Raw genomic sequence first — 18,961 nt, 5'->3', positions numbered from 1 at the left:
GAAACACTTGGACGAACATAAAGAAAATAATGATCATCTATTTTTGGGCAATTGTGCTGTTATTATGTGCCAGATGTTAAGACTACAAACCGGGGAAAACGGTGAGAAGAGGAGATGGTGGGACCATTTGGCGGCGCGAATATGTAGTGGGAGGCGGTGAAAAAGTTATGGCTCCTGTACACTAGCACGCGGTAAATTGCCACATGCCGCCCAGAGTGGCTCACTTGTGGGCGTGCTGGCAGCATACGGCAGCAGATAGCAGCACGTTCAATTGTGCGTCAATAATTCAGCATAGCAAGTTTGTATGGTTTGGTTATTAAATGGGTAAATAGTTTAATCCATTCTCCATTTCATGAATTTATTCACAGGTAAATAGTAATATGTTCTAAAACGCTCTGGTGACAAACACACTTTGCTTCCCTGTTTCCAATCGTCCACATGGCTGGGAGAACCTATTCAAGTAAGTAAATACATTTAGAAAATGTTTTAAAAAACGATGTACTATTAGCTAACTAGCTACAGTGCAGGATAACTCAAATGAGCTGCTAACGTAGCTAGCTAGCTATCTAGCCAACTTTACATGCTGTATAGATAGCTAGCTAAGTTAATTAAATATCACCAGCTACCTAACTTCATATTTGCTAGCTTTCTTGATGTATTTATCATTGTAAAAACTACAAATGCATTTGTAGGTAGCTAGCTGACAGCCATGGAGGAGGGTGAAAGGATAGTGGCCCCAACTGTCAAAGTGAGAGAGTAGGCTATTCTGGATAGGGCAGATACTTTTGTGTAGTTCCAGTCCCTAGAAGTGAGGACGGATATAATACTAACATAATATTCAGTGCGGTCCGTCCAATTTGAGTATAATGAAGTCTGTTTCTTGCGAGGTTCTCTGTCCTCAGATATAATGAACTGTGAAAGCCTATCTGCAGATGAAGAGGTCCCAATGAAGAGCAGTGATTCTCAGTCCTGGGGACACAAAGTGGTGTACATTTTTGTTTTGCCTTAGCACTACCCACCAATTTACATTTTAGTCATTTAGCAGATGCTCTTATCCAGAGCGACTTACAGTAGTGAGTACATACATTTTTTCTCTGTACTGGTCCCCCATGGGAATCGAACCCACAACCCTGGCATTGCAAACACCATGCTCTACCAACTGAGCCACACGGGACCAATTCAAATGATCAACTCATCAAGCTTCAAGTGGTATTTATGTATTCATTTGGGATGCGATCCTTGATATGATCCTGCTATTGTCACATGCATCTATCTATCTATCTATCTATCCAATGTTATCATGATTTGTTATAAGGGATATTATACTTTAGTAATCCACAATGACCTGGTGATGTAAAAGTCTAATAATGATATTATCTTCCATATTCCTACATTGTAACTGGAGATTCCTTCAAAATGATTGCCTACAGTTACCGTGTAGTAGGGCACTGCACGGTTGGTTGACCAGGGCCAATTCAGGTGCGTGAAGGCTACCTGTGTCCTTCATAACTTCATGAGGATGGACACGAGAACCAGGTGGGGATCTGCAGCTCGCCGCCATGTGCCAGAGGAGAAGTCTGCTGCTCTGCAGGAAGTTTCAAGGATGGGGTCCAACAACGCAGCAAGAGAGGCAATCCGTGTGCCGGAGATCTTCACCTCCTACTTCTTCGAAGAGGGTGTTGTTCCCTGGCAACACCATAGACTACACTATGTATAACCAAAGGCTCTTTATAAGCCATCCACATTGCAATAAGAGTATTATTCCATTTACAGTGTATTGTAAAATTATTCATCCCCCTTTTGGACACTACAGTGAAAATGGTTAACTTTGCTAAATCAAGGCCCCTGAACTCTTGTGTATTTTCTGCACTATGCAATGATATGGGCAGAGACCATGTAACGCTTTTACAACATACAGAAGTGCGCTGGTTATCAAGGGGCAAAGTATTGACACGTTTTTTTTTTTAAATTGAGAGACGAGCTTAAAGTTCTTTACTGACCATAATTTTCACTTGTCTGACCTCTTGCATGATGACGAGTTCTCACACGACTGGCCTCTCTGGGTGATGTTTTTTCTCACCTGAATGATCTGAATCTAGGATTACAGGGACTCTCCTCAACTATATTCAATGTGCGGGACAAAATTGAGGCTATGATTAAGAAGTTGGAGCTCTTCTCTGTCTGCATTAACAAGGACAACACACAGGTCTTTCCATCATTGTATGATTTTTTGTGTGCAAATGAACTCAAGCTTACGGACAATGTCAAATGTGATATAGAGAAGCACCTGAGTGAGTTGGGTGCGCAATTACGCAGGTACTTTCCCGAAACGGTTGACACAAACAACTGGATTCGTTATCCCGTTCATGCCCTGCCTCCAGTCCACTTACTGATATCTGAACAAGAGAGTCTAATCTAAATTGCGACAAGCGGTTCTGTGAAAATTTCATTTAATCAGAAGCCACTGCCAGATTTCTGGATAGAGCTGTGCTCAGAGTTTCTTTCCTTGGCAAATTGCGCTGTTAAGACACTGATGCCCTTTGCAACCACACACCTACAGTTGAAGTGGGAAGTTTACATACACTTAGGTTGGAGTCATTAAAAGTCGTTTTTCAACCACTCCATACATTTCTTGTTAACAAACTATTGTTTTGGCAAGTCAGTTAGGACATCTACTTTGTGCATGACACAAGTCATTTTTCCAACAATTGTTTACAGACAGATTATTTCACTTAATCACAATTCCAGTGGGTCAGAAGTTTACATACAGTAAGTTGACTGTGCCTTTTAAACAGCTTGGAAAATTCCAGAAAATAATGCCATGGCTTTAGAAGCTTCTGATAGGTTAATTGACACCATTTGAGTCAATTAGAGGTGTACCTGTGGATGTATTTCAAGGCCTACCTTCAAACTCAGTGCCTCTTTGCTAGACATGGGAAAATCAAAATAAATCAGCCGAAACCTCATAAAAAAATTGTAGACCTCCACAAGTCTGGTTCAATTTCCAAATGCCTGAAGGTACCATGTTCATCTGTACAAACAATAGTACGCAAGTATAAACACCATGGGGCCACGCAGCCGTCATACCGCTCAGGAAGGAGACGCGTTCTGTCTCCTAGAGATTAACGTACTTTGGTGTGATAAGTGCAAATCAATCCCAGAACAACAGCAAAGGACATTGTGAAGATGCTGGAGGAAACAGGTACAAAAGTATCTATATCCACAGTAAAACAAGTCCTATATCGACATAACCTGAAAGGCCACTCAGCAAGGAAGAAGCCGCTGCTCCAAAACGGCCATAAAAATGCCAGACTATGGTTTGCAACTGCACATGGGGACAAAGATCGTACTTTTTGGAGAAATGTCCTCTGGTCTGATGAAACAAAAATAGAACTGTTTGGCCATAATTACCATCGTCATGTTTGGAGGAAAAAGGGGGATGCTTGCAAGCCGAAGAACACCATCCCAACCGTGGGATAGATAGATGATAGGTAGATAGATACACACAACATATTTATTGTATCAAATGGTAGCCTACAATGGCATATAAAATAATAGGCTACTTGATGGCCAACAGTGTCACGTCCTGACCAGTAATAGGGGTTATTTGTTATTGTAGTTGGGTCAGGACGTGGCAGAGGGTATTTGTTTTATGTGGTTCGGGGTGGTGGTTTTGTAGAAGGGTATTTGATTTATGTATTCCGGGGTTTTTGGGCACTGTTCTATGTATTTCTATGTTTAGTCTAGTTAGTTGTATTTCTATGTTTAGGTTAATGGGGGGTTGGACTCTCAATTGGAGGCAGGTGCTTTTTCGTTGCCTCTGATTGAGAGTCCTATATATGGGTAATTGTTTGGTTAGTGTTTGTGGGAGAATGTTTCTTGTTTTGCCTTACAATACTGTTTTGTTATTTTGTTGTTCATTTTGATTTCAAATAAATATCAAGATGAGCATCCACATTCCTGCTGCATTTTGGTCCTCCATTCCAGAGGACAAACAGAGGCAAATGTATCATTTCTCCACATTTAATGTCAGTTTCATTGAGGACTTTTCCCCATTAAAAGAACCACGCAAGGGAGTTCCATAACTTCCATTTCAAATTTCCACTCGGGCAGCCCCCGAGACCCAATAACTGAGCATACATTAAAAAAAACTTCGCTTGATACCATTTTCTTTAAGCAAAGTCAACATTAGAATGCAGTTTAAACCACCTCCGAGCGAATTTATGTAATGCCCCAAAGTAGTTTCCAGTTGGAAATAGGCGTCTCCATAAATGACTGCCTCTCTAAATAACCAACCTACAACTGGTATAAAGTTGTCACGACGTACTGCTCCCTCTAGTTTACGTGCCTCAGCCAATAACTATAGTGCTCTCAACACACACACACACACACACACACACATCCCTCCGGCCAACCGGAACTCCCCACCAATCACTTAGCAACAGCCTGCTTTCACTGCCTGACAATCAGCAGCAGGTCGCAGTGAAATATTTTTGGATGAGAAATGCCATGGCGAGGTCGTTTTTATGCCCTATATCAGGAGCTGGCGGAAAATAAGTTTGCTTAAAACAATTCAGAGACTGCAACGAATACATAAGAATGACACACGTATAAGGAGAGCGAATCAATATTACAATCCTGAAATCAGCTGCAACTGTCAATGTGAAAACAAAAGCTTAAAACGATGTTTGAGATAACTTTGAATCCAGAAAATGAATGGTGAAGTCGCTTCCGGACACGGCTTCCTCGCCACTCTATTATTGTGTAAACACTAGCGAGAGACACTGAGCACACAGAAGACCATGTTGAGCACAGTGTACTGCAGCACAGTGTAATCAATTAATCATCATTAGTTATACTGCGAGGGGTCATCAATGACGACACTGTCAAAATCCCAGTCTAAACAGAGAACATATCCAACAGGCTATATCTGGTGGATAAATATTCCAAATTGAACAGGCTAGAATTAAATCGTTCCAAATCTATCGTAATCTATTCACAACTATAAAAGTCCTGGTTTCCAGTATGCAGCCATAAACTAAATGTGATTCCGAGACGCCAATGCCAACTCGCTGAATAACGATTGGTTTTACTTGACAGCGCTGCTCAAAGTGCCGTTGTAGCACTGTAACAATAAACTGATCAAAGAAACGGGAAAATCCATACCCAGTCTGGCCAAAGCCAGTCTCTCAATGCACCCGCTTTGTCTACATTCTCCAAGCATTCACTAGAGAAAGGCAACAATGAGAAGAGAGAAAGAAAGGAGAATGAGAGAAAGAATTAAAGAGAGAAAGGTGTCAGAGAGGGAGAAATAGGGGGAACATAAAATATTTCTTCCAGAAAGTGCTGACACTTGTTTTACAGTATGGTGCTCCCTTCACATACACGGAATGTTAGAGAGTACACACAAACTCCTTCATGTTATTGTCACAGTTGGGGTGCGAGAGGGGGAACTGACCGAGGGGACAGGAAGAAACAAGTGTATGGAATAAAGTCTGTAGCTGCAGATTTGTAATAGTCAGACTGGTACAAACTGGAATTCAAGTTGCACAGAAAATACTTGCATAGTAATAGAATATTATATATTAGCATAAGGTAGTCATAGGTAGTAGGATAGTAATAGAATATATATTATCAAACTCCATTAGGAAAAAAAACTTGATGACATGCAGGAAAAGTATCATTCTATGCAGAGTAAGCATAGGCCTAATACTATTAACAGGTGAATGATTGCATGCATTGATAGCCAGTATAAAAGTCTAGCAAATCATCATTCCAGGGGTGGTTTCAGGACCTGACCTGCTACAGATTTGGGACTAGTTTAGAATAAGACTTTGGTTGCCACGGGAGTTATTTGGAACAAAGCATCTTTATCCAGAGAGCATTTACAGTTGAGCTCCTTGGCAGTTGCCCCCTTGCACTGAAAGGGAACATTGTGAGAGTGGATGGAGACTCTGTCCGCAGCCTCACAATGAGCTGAGTTTCCTTGCAGCCTTAGGCGGGCAGCAACACTCAACACACTGCAGGAAGGCTTCTGGATAATACCTGAGGGCATTTCCTGTTTGCTGTCACCATAGCAAACACTTGTCCTACCTTTCCGTTACAGGTAGGGACTTAAACTGGAGCCAATGAGAAACTGGGACAATGTCGAAATATTGCAGTCGCTTTATTTTAACTGTAACAGTAGCTGCTGGTTTAGTGCCAATGTAGACTACATCAAGTCAAAACTTGAGATGGGTGTTGAGCGAAACCACATATCTGGCTCTGCATAGAACACAGTAAAGCCCATAGTGGAGAGATACAGTAGCTATAGAAGGAGACGTGGCTAAAGTTCAGAAGTCGGGTGCATCCCATTCCTATATTGTGCCCTACTTTTGACCAGGTCCCATGGGACGCAACTGTACAGTCCAGTCCCACCCCTCCCCTACATGACCTCAGAGCAGCACTGTGTTGCTGGGTTAGCCCAGTACAGTACACTGATCCACAGTGAAACGCAGAATCATAGACAGTCAGCCATCATGAATGTACCAGACCCAGCCAGGTATCTCATCTCAGAAAAATAGTATTGGGAATATTCTGAATATGCACTGGCAACCCTCTCCTCTCGCTACAGAAAGTCTCCCCTCCCCCTCTGTACTGTAGCCTAGTCTGCATAAAGCTATCCAGCCCATTAGCCCTGATCCTTCAGCACCATTCTGCCCAGGCCAGATGGAAGAGGGAGCAGACAGAAGAAGGACAAAGTTGAGTCCCAATGGAACCCTATTCCCATTGGGCTCTGGTCAAAAGTAGTGCACTATGTAGGGAATAGGGTGCTATTTGGGACGCAAATCAGGATCAGAAGAAGGCCTTTTATCAGACTGTTCCCAGTCCAGGATACACTCCAAAAAAATGCTGTGTTGTTTGGATAACCCAACTGCTGGGTTGTAGGCATTGAGTCACTTAGTTGGGTTGTTTTCTTTAAAAAGAGCAAGGTTGGGTTGTTGATGCATGACACAGTGGGTCAGATCAGAAGACTGGAGGAGTGGCTTCGTTGGGGCATTCCAGCACATCTGTTCTGTTGTATTGTTATCAACTGTTAAGGTTGAACACTTTTGTAGTTTAATGAGGCTTACACAAGTGTATGAGTTAAGAGCCTATGCTTATCCCAATGTTGGGATAGTGATCACTTTGTAATTTTTTTAATAACATTATTATTTACATATTGTGGTAGAATACACTAGAGATCAAGGACCAGGCTACATGTGACAAAATATTAAAGGAAAGTAGAAATTTGTAGTATACAAACATAACATGATCAACAGGAATTACATTTACTTTCACGGGTGGCCAAAAATAACCACCTGAAAGCCACACCCATAATAAGCCACGCCTCCTGAAAATAACCTATGGATTACATTAAAAAAGACCCAGCCTGAAAGTGAATAAAAACCCAATTGATGGTTAAATTAACCTGTTTGGATAATCCCAACAGCCCAACATGTTGGGTTATTCACGGAACCCAAATGGCTGGGTCAAAATAACCCAGCGTGTGTTCTGTCCAATATTTACCCAGCACTGGGTTAAAAAATAACCCAAATCTAGAAAAACCGAATAGAGACAACATCAGTGGAAGGTATACAAAATAAACTGATTGAGCCTATGATTAAAGTATCTGGGTTAATTCACCATGCCAAAATGGGACATTGGGGAGGAAATGGGGTGAAATGAACTGGAAACAAACGGGTCAGACAGGACTGATGTTGGTTCCCCAATCCAGCTCTAATGCTGCATGTGCTTGAGACCCAAAGATGCTCATTAAAATGTTGCAAATCTTGCTCAACATGCACTGTCTGAGTCTGACAGTATTGAATATTACATCAAAAGGTACACTCTCAAAAAAAGGTTATTGATGGGTTCTATGTCAGGGGTGAGCATGATATGTGTAACCATTTTATTTTGCATATCAGAAGGGTTCTTTACTGCTGTGATGGTTGTGAAGAACCATCCTGTTCTTTCCCTCTACACCATGTTTTCCTTTATGCCATGAAATGCTACACTGTTAAAACGTTCCTGTAATTTGATGGTACTCTACAGCCCTTATGGTACTCACATGATCTTATGTGAAGTTAATGTAATAACATGTGACAACATGAAACTACACATGAAAACGTGGTCACGTGAAGTGTTCCAAAAACACATGATTTCACATTTGAAATTTCATGTGAAATCATGTGATTTTTCTGTAAGGTAGGCTACTGGTTGCAGTGAAAGTATGGTAAACAACAACAAGCTACTAAATTTTGTGTATTTGTTCCAACCGTCAGTGGAAGTGTTTTACCAGTTTGAGTCATTGATGGATATCATGTCAAAGGTTGAGCACCTCTTTTAACACTGTCAGTTCTGCAATCTTTGTAAGAACATGTGACAATAAAGATATTCAGTTTTAAGAGGTTACTGTGCATTTCACAGTAACTTAATGGCAGTTAGTTGCCTGGTAGTTATTGTAAAATTCCCAGTAACTTAATAGCCAGTAACTTACTGTACTTTCATGTATCTTTTCTGATTATTATTATATTTTTGATTTAATGATCTGGAAAACAATGCATTGGCAGGGCAATTCAAGCAAAGCCAATATGCAGTGATAATGTATTGGGCCTATAGCCAACTGCACAAACATCATTGCTATAGTACTGTTTTAATAGGTTAATGTTGCATAGGTTTGTTTTTTAAGTCATGTTGAAAACAATTCTGAGCGGTAGATCTCGGCTTGCATTTTGACTCAGAAAAGGTTGGTGACCACAGCCCTAGGGCCTACGGGGACAAAACGAAGAACCCTTTTCTGGTACTAATTAGCTATTTTTATGAGAGAGTACTGTACAGAAACTGCATTCCGTCGGTGCTGGTTGGCCTTAGAAAAGATGTGACAAATACCACACCCACCATCAACATAACTCAAACCAAATTACAAATCACCCTTACCGCCGGCATCAATCCATGCAGCTGCTGCTGGCCATATCTGGATGGTTTTAATTTGCAACTCGGCTGCACTGCACACTGTCTGGCTGCACACTCTTTCTGGATGCATGGCTCTGGGGGACATGGCGGTGACGCAGTACTGAGCGTTTGCATTTAAATAGGTCAGCCTTGGTGAACCCAGACAGGCTGTCTCAGACAGAAAACCCGGCAACTTTAGCATCCCGGCAACTTTTTGCTTACTTTTTAAAATTTTATCTGAAAGGTATTTCTGGCAACAAGGCCTGTACTTTTATTTCTGCCAACCAACCCAGTCATCATTGCAGTAATGCGTTTAAAAGTCCAGCCAACCCCTCAGTATAAACTTACCCTTTCATCTTACCGGCTTTGGCACCCATTAAATCATGAACATTACCCATTAAATCATGAACATTAATGAACATTCTATTGTTGTTGTCCGACAAACTTGTCCTTGTCATTTTGAAAAAGTATAGCCTAAACACAAAAATGGCAGTCTGCATAGCCGTAATGCTGAAGAAGCATTGGCACACATTACACTCTGACAGCTATTGTGCTTACTGAAACTCCCAAAGTTATCCAATCGTGATATGTTAACTGAGTTGAGGTGAGTGCTGCTCATCCTCTTTAGTCAAGTTGGCTCTATTAGCACTAATTAGAAAATGTTGCATGTTATGTAGCTTAACAAGTGGATTGTTTTACTCTTCTCTCGCTTAGTAGCCTACTCCCTACCAAAAGCCTGTGACTTGTCTGATAATCAGTTAATGTGATTTTGTTTCACTGAATCTCTTCTGTAAAGGTTAATTGGTCTCTGGCTGAGCAATTAAGCACGTGGAGGTGGTAGCTCATTTATTTGTTTGCTCATCTATCAATGATCAGAAACATGCAATAAATCAAGTCTAGGCCTATTATTTTCCAAAAGCCAGCAGAGGTTGTGAAATATGAACGAGACTGCTTCGAAAATACAGATTGCTACTATTTTCTATCGTATCGTATCATCAACAAGGCAGTTAACCCACACTTCCCCGGTAGGCCGTCATTGTAAATAACAATTCGTTCTTAACTGACTTGCCTAGTTAAATAAAGGTTAATTTAAAAAATGAATAATAATTGGTACACAACCTTCACCACAGTGTTCTCCACTCTATATAATATATGTTTATAGATGTGTTGTTTATTTGATGTATTGCTAAAATAAAGGTTCAATAAAACAAGTAATACACTTGAGTTCTTACTGATAAAAAAAACCTTCAATAGTGGTAAAGACTGACTTCAAAGAGACCACATTCAAGTCCTCCATCACCCACTTAGTCTGACTGCTGCTCTCTCTGGCTCCACAACAAACCCCCGCCCGGACATCTAGAGGTGTGAATACCCAGCCAGCCTACAAGTAGAGGATGGGAAGTGCTTTACAGCAGAAAGAGACTTGGGACCAGCAGCACAATCTTGTGTTCTAAATACTGTAATTGTAAATAGTGTGTACATTTTTTTATATATATTTTTTTACTTTATGTGTGGTTTGTGGTGTGTTCACTTATGACAGATCAGTGTTGGCTGCTAACTTGGCCCTTATCTTAAATATTTCACTTCTGTGGAGACATTGGATCAGCATTCTTGTCGCGTTTCCTGTTAGTACATTTTATGTAGGGAGGTTAATGATCCATAATGTATGACATTCCTGGGGGTGTGTAAACTATTATTTTTTATTAGCATAGCATTTTTGTATGTTTTCTATAGTTATGTTCTTGAAAATGTATTAATTTATCAATTTGGCCACTTGGAGGCCACTTGGGTACATTTGGGCAAATCATGAAGGACACCTGGGTGACTTCATACATGTAGCTTGCTCATTCTTGACGTTATCAGTCTGAAACGTTGCACATACACTGTTGCCCTCTTGTGGACACCATCTAAATTACCTCCAGCTTCCTAGCTGAATATGTGGTGACTTTTCTCTTGCATTTCAAAGATGACGGTACAATTTTTTTTTTTAAATGGTTGTTTTTTTCTTTGTATTTTCTTTTACCAGATCTAATGTGTTCTATTCTCCTACATTCATTTCACATTTCCACAAACTTCAAAGTTTTTCCTTTCAAATGGTATCAAGAATATGCATATCCTTGCTTCAATGCCTGAGCCACGGGCAGTTAGATTTGGGTATGTCATTTTAGCTGAAACTTTTTTTAAAAGGGGTTGATCCTTAAGAGGTTTTAAGTCATTTTGGGGGGTATCTGTACTTTACTATTAATATTTTTGACAACTTTTACTTCACTACATTCCTAAAGAAAATTCTGTACTTTTTTACTCCATACATTTTCCCTGACACCCAAAAGTACTCTTTACATTTTTAATGCTTAGCAGGACAAAAAAATGGTCCAATTCGCACACTTATCAAGAGAACACCCCGGTCATCCCTACTGCCTCTGATCTGGCGGTCTCACTAAACACAAATGCTTTGTTTTTAAATGATGTCTGAGTGTTAGAGGGTGACCCTGGCTATCCGTAAATTTCAAAAACAAGAAAATGGTGCCGTCTGGTTTGCTTAATATAAGGAATTTTAAAATATTCGTACTTTTACTTCTACTTTTGATACTTAAGTATATTTTAGCAATTACATTTACTTTTGATACTTAAGTATATTTAAAACCAAATACTTTTAGACTTACTTTTAGAGAAATACTTCTTACCTACTTTTACTTTAGTCATTTTCTATTAAGGTATCTTTACTTTTACTCAAGTATGAGAATTTAGTACATTTTCCACCACTGCCTGTGAGTGTGCAAAGAGACAAGGTAAACTCGGTCCGTGTAGATATTTTATTATCTATTTATCAGTTATATTGCTTGGGGATAGAAGCTGTTCAAGAGGCTGTTGGTGTCAGACTTGATGAACCGGTACCTATTGCCGTGCGGCAGATGAGAAAATAGTCTATGGCCCGTTTCTTGTAGTCCACGATCAGCTCCTTGGTCTTGCTGCTGTTGAGGGAGAGGTTGTTGTTCCGACACCACACTGCCAGGTCACTGACCTCCTCCGTACAGGCTGACTCATCGTCGCCGGCGATCAGGCCTACCACCGTTGTGTTGTCAGCAAACTTGATAATGGTGTTGGAGTCGTGCGTGGCCACGCAGTCGTGGGTGAACAGGAAGTACAGGAGGGGACTAAGCACACACCCTGTGGGGCCCCTATGTTGAGGATCAGTGTGGTAGAGGTGATGTTACCTACCTCCAGCACCTGGTTTCGGCCCGTCAGGAAGTCCAGAATCCAGTTGCAGAGGGAGGTGTTCAGACCCAGAGTCCTAAGCTTGGTGACAAGCTTGGAGGGGAGAATGGTGTTGAACGCTGAGCTGTAGTCAATGAACAGCATTCTGTTTGAGAGGCTGCCATAACGAGCCTCTCAAAGCACTTCATGATTACAGAAGTGAGTGCTACAGGGCGGTAATCATAGTGTCAGGAAGCCTTAGAGTTCTGAGGAACAGGGATGATTGTGGTCATCTTAAAACATGTGGGGATTACAGACTGGGACAATGAGATGTTGAAAATGACCGTGCATATGCCTGCCAGCTGTTCTGTGCATGCTCTGAGAATGCACCCTGGAATACCGTCGGGGCCTGCGGCCTTGCTGGTGTTGACCTGATTAAAGACCCATCTCACGTCGGCCTCGGAAAGAGAGATCACCCAGTCCTCTGGGTCGGTGATGGCCCTCACACCCGGCTCAATGTTGTTGTTGTCAAAGCGTGCATAAAATGCATTGAGTTCGTCTGATAGAGAGGCATTGTTGGGCAGATCACGGTTGGGTCTTCCTTTGCAGTTCGTAATGGACTGTAGCCTCTGCCACATGTGACGGGTGTTGGAGCCTGTGTAATATGATTCCACCTTATTCCTATATTGTCCTTTAGCTCGTTTGATGACTCTGCGGAGGTCATAGCGGGCCTTCTTGTACTTATTCATGTCTTCGGGCCGTAGCATCAGGGTTGTCTATGATAGCTCTGTGTGCTGTAGCCCTGCTCTTTAGAGCGTTGGGCCAGTAACCAAAATGTTCGAATCCTCGAGCCGACTAGGTGAAAAGATCTGTCAATGTGCCCTTGAGCAAGGCACTTAACCTTAATTGCTCCTGTAAATTGCTCTGGATAAGAGCGTCTGCTAAAATGACAAAAATTTAAAGAAATGCCACATACAGTATGGGAGCCGGGTCATTCCATGAAAAAAGTGCCTTTTGCGTAGAAAGTGTACCAATATTGGATTTGAAAAGCAAGTTATATTAAATTTGGTGCCCTTATTATTGACCACATGGATAATTCAATAAATCCGATTTTTTATATTAATAAAGGCTTGCTAAAGTGTCAAAATTCAGTAGTTTGACATATCCCTCTGTCAACCATTTGTCACTTCTAGGAAGATTTTAACACACTTAATCCCGTGTGGTAAGACTTCCTTTTAAAAATATTTTTGTTAAAAGAAACATTGGAACATCCAATAGTCAAATCAGAGTAAATGCAGTTGAGCTGGTTTTACTCTTTTTGGCCATTTGCTGGTGTTTTGTGGTGGAAAACTGAGCAGGTCGATAATACGTCAATCCTGTGTTAGACAGGAAAGAAATGCTTTAACAATCACATTTCTTGCAATCAATTGCCACTCCCTGTTGCACACAACAAGCTTTCATTCACCCTGTCACAAGGGGATTTATGGCTGATTGAAAAATGTATTATCAACCCTGTTACGGTTAACCTTTTTTCACTTAATAGGCACTTACTATAGTCATTTTTGTATTGAACCTCTTGAGATTCTGCTCTTTATGACAGAATGTTAAAATTAGGTTACACTTCTTAAAAAGGCACCTAATTCGTGGAAAGACCCCTCCTGTATTGTATAATGTTGACTTGCACACTATTCTAGCATGTCATTTTTTCTGTACATTCAAACTTTCAGTGAGTTTAGCATTTCTTATCAAGTCCAAGTCTACCAAGCCAATACTGTAGCTCGTTTCCTAGGTAATAAAAGCTTGGCCCTTCTTTCATATGCCCAGGGCTTTCCTTGCCAGCCAAATAAGGAAGTGCTCATTGTCCAGTTCTCCCTGCAAGTAATCCTAAACACAAAAGCCATGGACCATTCAATAGGGTTACCTAATATTTGGGGAGAAGGGTCCAAATGTGTCCAAGTTTTAACTGAGGGCCTATGGCAAAGCTTCAAAGACTTGCAAAGGCACCTAGACCCATGTTATCCAAGGTCATTGCAGAATCTGAAATGCCTTGAACCGGATGACAGAAAGTGGGTCAAGATATTACCAATACTGTACTTACATTCAAGTACAGTATAAGCCATGTTCTGAAGAAGTTCTGCTGTGAAGCCAAACCATTAGTCATGAGCTAAAATAAAACTATGGGCCCTAGACCAAAACTTTCCTCCTCCATCTCTCTCTTGTTGGAAAGATGGGTCATCTGTCTACCGGTATTCTAGATTCAACAGAACAGAGGGAGACAGGGAGGGAGAGATGGAAAGAGGGAAGGAGCGAGAGGGAGATGTAGAGGGATTCTATTAATGTTCAAGCATCCAGTACAGTGAAAAGGAAGCAGCTACTCCATCAGGCCTCTTGAGGTGTGACAGTCCCATGCATACAAATAGGACTTTATCTCTCTCTGCAGACTTTTAACAGGGTGCAGCAGGGTGGATCATCTGACTCCCTCTCTCAGGGCTCGAGGTAGAGGCTGCCCCTAACTACAGATCTAGGATCAGTTTACCCTAGTCACAGCCCTTAGCTTAAACATTAGGTGGATGTAAAAAGATCTGCTCACAAACTGGTCTGTACCAATGACTGCTGCTGACTCTCGGGGGTCATGTCTAGCCTATACAGTGACATCACACGCCACAACTTCCACGCCTCTTCTGTACATAGACAACAACCCGTAAACCAAACTTAAATCATCTTTCAAAAGTTTGTGCTTTATGCTGCAGCCTTGGTGTGAGGTTTGTGCCCTCCCACTCTTAGGCCACATTAGCCGTTGCAACTAATTTTCCAATGAAAACTTTTCAGCAGCTCCACAGTAAGTTCACACATTGCAAGGTGAAATGCTGACTCTGCACTAGGGACAGTACAGAAGCCACACATTCCAACCGGGTTAAAGCATGGAAATCCACTGTTGTTTTTTGTCTTGATGGAATCTAAGCACAAGGGAAGAATGGAATGCCGAGCATACATATCACCAAAATGCATTGGATTGAAAACTTCATCACGACCACAGCAGTTGTTTCTAATAACACATATGTTAGGATAGTGAATTATAAAGCTTTAAACAAATAGCCCTCTAACTTACATGCTTTGCAGCAAAATAGGACACATGATCATCAATACAAATGCCACCACTACATTCAGAGCCACAGATCTAGTTGACAGTGTTTTGCTAAAAGACCAAGTGAAAGTGCCTCATACAGTACCAGTCAAAAGTTTGGATACACCTACCCATTCAAAGATTTGCCTTTATTTTTACTATTTTCTACATTGTAGAATAATTGTGAAGACCTCACAACTATGAAATAACACATATGGAATCATGTAGTAACCAAAAAAAAAAAAAAAAGTGTTCAACAAATCAAAATATATTTTATATTTGAGATTCTTCAAAGTAGCCACCCTTTGCATTAATGACAGCTTTGCACACTCTAAACTTGTACTGCATCTCACACAGCTACTCCTAGCACTAGTCTCACAGTGAGTATTAACATTGCAACTAATCAAGACCCCAAAATACAGTAGATATAGATAGGAGCTTGATTCTGTGCTCCTGCCCTTTTCATGAGATCCTGCTATGCATTGATGCAGAAGGCTTCTGAGGCCAGAATGTTATAGTGCATTCCACATGTCTCTGTCTCTGCAAACACCACTGAGCCACAGGCAAAGGAAAGGCCCACATCACAGGCAGCTTGTAGCACCTTAATTGGGGAGGGCGGGCTCATAGTAATGGCGGGAATGGAATGAATGGTATCAAATACATCAAACATGTGGTTTCCATGTGTTTGATACCATTCCATTGACTCTTTTCCAGCCATTATTATGAGCCTTCATCCCCTACCAGTCTACTGTGGCCTACATTGAGGCCTACTGAACTACCACCCCCTTACATCACTAAACCAACACAATCCTAACAGGATAAAGAGACACACTTGCAAATAAAGGTTGAATATATGTTCTAATATATTGTTCTAGTATATTGTCTTATATTGTCTCCCCCCCCCAAAAATGGGTCTACTATTACAGCTGAGAAACATATCCACCAACCATAAAGAACTGGATAATAAGCTTGGGATAATTCTCAGAGCAGTGGGTTCAATAAGGATGCTTACCGACCCATAGTGGTCCCACTTTACATTCAATTCCCAAAAACCACAAAGGCAGTTTAGGTACAGTGAAATTACAATTATTAAACAGTACTCAATACTTACAACTGTCGCCCGTTTGTGGTATACACACTTTCAAGCATTTGCAAATGAGGATAATTAAATATTCTAATCTAAAACAATAATTACATAGTGAGTGAGTCGGTGGGTGTGAAGCCACAATTGGGGTTTGTTTACAAATCTTATGTTAAAGGCCCAGAGTAGTCTGTTTTTCCTGTGTTGTGTATCATATTGTACAACAGCTGATGGAACTAACAATGGAAAAGTGTTATTTAACTAGGCAAGTCTGTATTTTCAACCAGCACCTATCAATCTACACAGGACCTTCTGTAGTGGTTTGCATGGGCAGGAGTTTCGGCATGCCTGGTGACATCACCATACAGTAAATTGGTTAATAAATCAATAACAGAGATAGTTCCAAACCTCTCTGCCAATAACAGATCGTTTTCAGTTCTCTTCCCCACTCACACAGTCCGAGCTAAATTCTTGCTTTGAGAAATAGTTTTTAGTTAAAAAGACATTTTTGTCAGTTTTAATGTAAAACTATTACAGCAAGGCACTTAATTGTTAACCAGAAATGATTTGATATTGGTATAAAAACGGCTGCATTCGGGCATTTATTATATAATTATTTGTGTATTGTATAATTGCACAACCTACAAAGTAACTATTAATGTAGCTACCATGTAAATAGGTTTTAGGACACTTGATGTAACGTGGGAATTGTAGTCATACAACACAACAAATAGGCTAAAGTCCATGTCAATTTCATCTAGCCTAATTCATAGCCATAGGGCATAGGCAGAAGAGAGCATTGAATGAGAGTAATTTCACACGTTTGTTGTTCTACATGCGTCAAACAGAGAAGGGGAGTGTTGTCTCGTCTGTCGGTCTACTCTCGATTCAGATAGTGTGCATCCACCTTATTTCTAATCAAGTGTCTGTTTCTCACACAAGTCAAGGTTAACAAGCCGGCCGTGTCTGCAGTGGGTGAAAACGGCGAAGGGTGGAGGTTCAAGGGAGGGGTGAGTAGTCTTGAAAAACCGAACGTAGTCACTGTGTTGCCTATAGTCGGGTTTTCGAGACTAAGGCGGGGTGAGGTGCAATTATTGTATAGCCTGGCCTGCTGTATAATGATGATGCATACATACACCCATATTTTCAAGTTGGTTACATGCGGTAGGATTGTCAATCAATAACATACAAACATAGGCTTTTCGTGGAATAAACATGGAAATGAAAGGGTAGATTAAACAATTCATCATAAAAAAAGATTTTCAAATTCACAATCAACTAGACCCAGTCGAAAACTACTGTGCGCACTAATCCGGCTGGCAATATGCCTTCTGGTGCCGTGGGCTTGGCAGCGCAGAATGAGTTCTATAATGGTGGAAAATAAATTATTCTCACTATGCAGGGTGAGCACATAGCATAACAGAAAACAGATGTCAAGACAATACAACAAAAAGTGTGCTGCGGGCACAACTCTTACCTTTCTCTCCATTGCTGAGATCCAGTCTGTGCACTCCAAGCAAACTGAAATAATGTTCCTGAAGATCTGTGCGGTGTTCACTCCTCAACTTCCACACGGCTACTCTATCACTCCCCCATTAGGTAGACTGGTCCATCGGCAACTGTAGACACAGTAGGGGAGGGGACGCAGTCTCGGGGCTGGAGCGGGGTCTGGTGAAGCTTAGTTCGTTTCAAGAAGCGCAGGCGCGGGGTCTGCTGGAGATAAAATATAATAAGAAATTGCGACTAGCAGGGAGTGTCATCAAATTACCGCTTTTGCCGTTGACACACACTGTCTGCCCACTAAAATATTTCACAAGAGATGTAAACCGTTAGGGAATGTTAGTCTCTTAATGCAAACGGTTTAATGAAAAAGGCACAAAGGATGACGAGCTGTCTGTAGCGCATTTTTTGAAAGATGCAGTGGAAATTATACTTAAACAATTTTACTGAGTTACAATTCATATAAGGAAATCAGTCAGTTTAAATAAATAATGCCCTAATCTATGTATTTTCCATGAATGGGCAGGGCGCAGCCATGGGTGGGGGGCCTGGGGAGCCAGGTCCAGCCAATCAGGAATTTTTCCCCACAAAAGGGCTTTAATACAGACAGAAATACTCCTGTTTCATCAGCAGTCCATATGTCTAGTCTCAGACAATCCCGCAGGTGAAGAAGCCGGATTGTGGAGGTCCTGGGTTGGCATGATTACTTGGTCTGTGGTTGTGAGGCTGATTGTACATACTGCCAAATTCTCTTAAACGACGACGTTGGAGGCAGCTTATGTTAGAGAAATTAACATTTCATTATCTGGCAACAGCTCTGGTGGACATTCTTGCATTCAGCATGCCAATTGCACATTCCCTCAAAACTTAAGACATCTTTGGCATTGGGTTGTGTGACAAAACTGACAATTTTAGAGGCCTTTTGTCCCCAGCACAAGGTGCACCCGTGTAATGATCACACTGTTTAATCAGCTTCTTGATATGCTACACCTGTCAGGTGGATGGGTTATCTTGGCGAAGGAGAAATGCTTACGAATAGGGATGTAAACACATTTGTGCACAACATGAGAGAAATACACTTTGTGCAT

At 41.1% G+C, this 18,961-nt stretch overlaps 1 protein-coding gene across 1 annotated transcript in view; it reads right to left on the bottom strand.

The window, feature by feature from the left end:
- LOC115154766 (SWI/SNF-related matrix-associated actin-dependent regulator of chromatin subfamily D member 3) overlaps positions 1-18,040 on the bottom strand; it is a 61,607-nt gene extending 43,567 nt beyond the window's left edge. The window contains exon 1 of the mRNA XM_029701359.1: positions 17,851-18,040. Coding sequence (XP_029557219.1) covers positions 17,851-17,862 — 12 coding nt within the window. The 5' untranslated portion in view covers positions 17,863-18,040. The remainder of the gene's footprint in view (positions 1-17,850) is intronic.
- Positions 18,041-18,961: the final 921 nt, after the last annotated feature.

The sequence above is a fragment of the Salmo trutta genome, chromosome 2 (genome assembly GCF_901001165.1).
Source record: "Salmo trutta chromosome 2, fSalTru1.1, whole genome shotgun sequence".
In the NCBI taxonomy this organism is placed as follows: domain Eukaryota; kingdom Metazoa; phylum Chordata; class Actinopteri; order Salmoniformes; family Salmonidae; genus Salmo; species Salmo trutta.
The sequence above is the reverse complement of the archived record's forward strand: the minus strand, read 5'-3'. Positions and strand labels throughout refer to the sequence as shown.